Genomic DNA, 2,500 nt, shown 5'->3' with positions numbered 1-2,500 from the left:
CAGCTGCTTACTAGAGCTATGTTTAAAATGGCAGCACAATTGTTAACCTACTGTGAAAATAGCCGACACTAGCCTATAATGTTTATAATCATGATGATTCTCCAACGTCTATACTAAAATGGCTGAATAACTGGCTTATTAACCTATTGTGGTGTGTAAAATAGCCCATAGAAAAAGGCAAATAATAATAATAATAATAATAATAAATAAAAAGTATCGAAAATGGTATCGAAAAAGGTATCGTATCGATTCCCAGGTATCAAAAAAAGTATCGTATATATTCAAAGGTGAACGATACCCATTCCTAACCGAGTGTCTCCAACCCTCTCAGCCGTTATGGCAACATAAAGTACCAAAAGTACCAAGACAAGTCCCAATTAAAACTGTTCTATTTCACTAATAATTCACTACAAGCTCTAGAAAGTTCCCAGCTACAAGAAAGTTGTTCCCGGCCAGGCTGCGGAAACAACACACCCAGGGACATGCTGGGCCCCTGATTCAGCCCGGGAAAAAGAGTTGTAGAGGCCCTCATTAGATCTATCTATAGCGCTGCTGCTGCTACTCAAAGATTTGCCATTTCAGATCATGACAAGTGACAAGCCAGTGGGCCAATTACTGTACAGTTATATTTCGTCGTTGTCAGGTGGAAACCTTGTATGTCCAAAACCGTTTGTTTTGTATTTATCATTTTAAAGGTGATACACCATGCATTTAAAAAGTATTTATGTCATATTGTTTATGTCCCAAAAACGTTTTTCAAAAGATTTGAGGCTAAATTACCACTCCTGAATAGAGAGCCTCTCTCATTTTTGAATGGCTCTCAGAGCATTTCAGCTGCAGTACCACCTTTGGCCTGAACTGCGCCAACCCCCCCAAACTCCCCTTTTTTTGAAAAAAAAGTTTTTTTTGAAAAAAAAAGTTTTTTTGATTTTTTATTTATTTATGATGACGTCACAATCGCAGATGACGTCACAATCGGCAGCAAATCTGGATAGCCTGTTTTGAGAACCCGTGGGATACTTTTAACCTTAGCCTTCTTAAAACCAGAGAAAGACACAACGGTCAGAAATGGGACTTTGTGAGGATAGAAGGTGCTATTTTACCTGACTTTCGCCAGATGGTGGCAGCATTGCTTATGCATTGCTTTACCATCTGGGTTCACTTGCGGAGGAGGGGTTCCCTTCGGAATGTCCCTGGCCGGACCAATCAGCGGCAGCTATGGGCGGGCTCTGAGCGGCTCTGAGCCAATAGAGTCTGATTGCAGACCACGTGGAAACCCAGGAGGCGGATTCTGGGTGCAACGTCATGCAGACAGGCCAATATGAGTCGTTGGAGTTGGCACGGCCATATCCAATCACCTGTTTTAGAATTTTAAAAAATGGCCCGCCCCTTACATCGGTTGTGCTGGACCGAGTCCAGATGGTAGAAGCAGAGCGTTATGCAGGCATACGCAATGCTGCAAACCATCTGGCGAAAGTCAGGTTAGGTGCTAGTGGGACCCCAAAAAAAGGTTTTAAAATAGGAAAAGTGAAATTTCATGGTGTATCACATTTAAAAATGATTTAAACTAGTGAAAACAGCCGATCTACAAGCACACAACGCCTTGCATCGCGAGGCGTTGTGTGGTTGTAGATCTGCTGTTTTCACTACTTTTGTGCAACGGCCTTGTATGATGAAGCAGGGCTTTGCTTTGCGAAAAAAAAATGTATCAATTTGAAACTTGGAGATACAAGGTTTCTGCCCGACAGTGACGATTTACTTTGTTGGCCGCCCAGCCCCCAAAATGGAATGAACCGGCTGCTCGGGAGTTGTCCCGCTTCACAATGGCCAGCACGTCCCTGAACACACCTGTTACTTGCAATCAGAACGGGGAATAGGATTTGAGAGACAATCAAGCACCCCCTTCTCTAGTTCAGCTTCACAACTCTGTGAAAAGAAATAAACCCACCTGGATTTGATACCAGTAAGACTCCCTAATCGGGAGACAAGCGACCGTCTCCCTAATCGGGAGACAAGCGACCGTCAGGTCGCATACACAAACTTTAGGAGGCAATGGTAGCCAATCGGGTGGGAATATGGGAAATGGGACAGACTTTAGAGATACTGTGTACCGCTTTGCGTGATTTTAGGGGGAGTGTCCAAAAAGTTGTGGACTATCGTGTGATTCATGGTCCAAGATTATTCATCATCATCATCATCACCTTTATTTCTTTTTTATGGAGAAGCAACACTTTAGACTTAATACTTCTTGACTTTCCTTCTTGTGACATTAGGCCCAAATATGGTGATGCTCTTGTGACATTAGGCCCAAATATGGTGATGCTCTTGTGACATTAGGCCCAAATATGGTGATGCTCTTGTGACATTAGGCCCAAATATGGTGATGCTCCTGTGTGATTCTGTGCTTTTCTCTTTTTTTCTCTCTCTTTTCTCTGTTGGTGAATGCTGATTGGCTGCGGCACCAGCAGGGGGAGTGGTGTGAGCCAATCACGTTGCGCCC

The 2,500-nt window shown here is 43.3% G+C and overlaps 1 protein-coding gene across 2 annotated transcripts in view; it reads left to right on the top strand.

Annotated features, from left to right (window-relative positions):
- The window catches only part of LOC308309193 (ankyrin repeat and sterile alpha motif domain-containing protein 1B-like), a gene marked incomplete at its 5' end in the record, with an annotated part of 162,184 nt that overhangs the window by 115,580 nt on the left and 44,104 nt on the right, over positions 1-2,500 (top strand). For both annotated transcript variants that reach the window (XM_080754684.1, XM_080754683.1), the window contains one exon: positions 2,466-2,500. This exon is cut by the window's right edge and continues 91 nt beyond it. In XM_080754684.1, the coding sequence (XP_080610810.1) occupies positions 2,466-2,500 (35 nt within the window). The remainder of the gene's footprint in view (positions 1-2,465) is intronic.

Source organism: Nannobrachium achirus, assembly GCF_963921795.1.
Source record: "Nannobrachium achirus genome assembly, chromosome: 23".
NCBI classification, from domain to species: domain Eukaryota; kingdom Metazoa; phylum Chordata; class Actinopteri; order Myctophiformes; family Myctophidae; genus Nannobrachium; species Nannobrachium achirus.
This window is presented reverse-complemented; position numbering and strand designations above follow the sequence as displayed.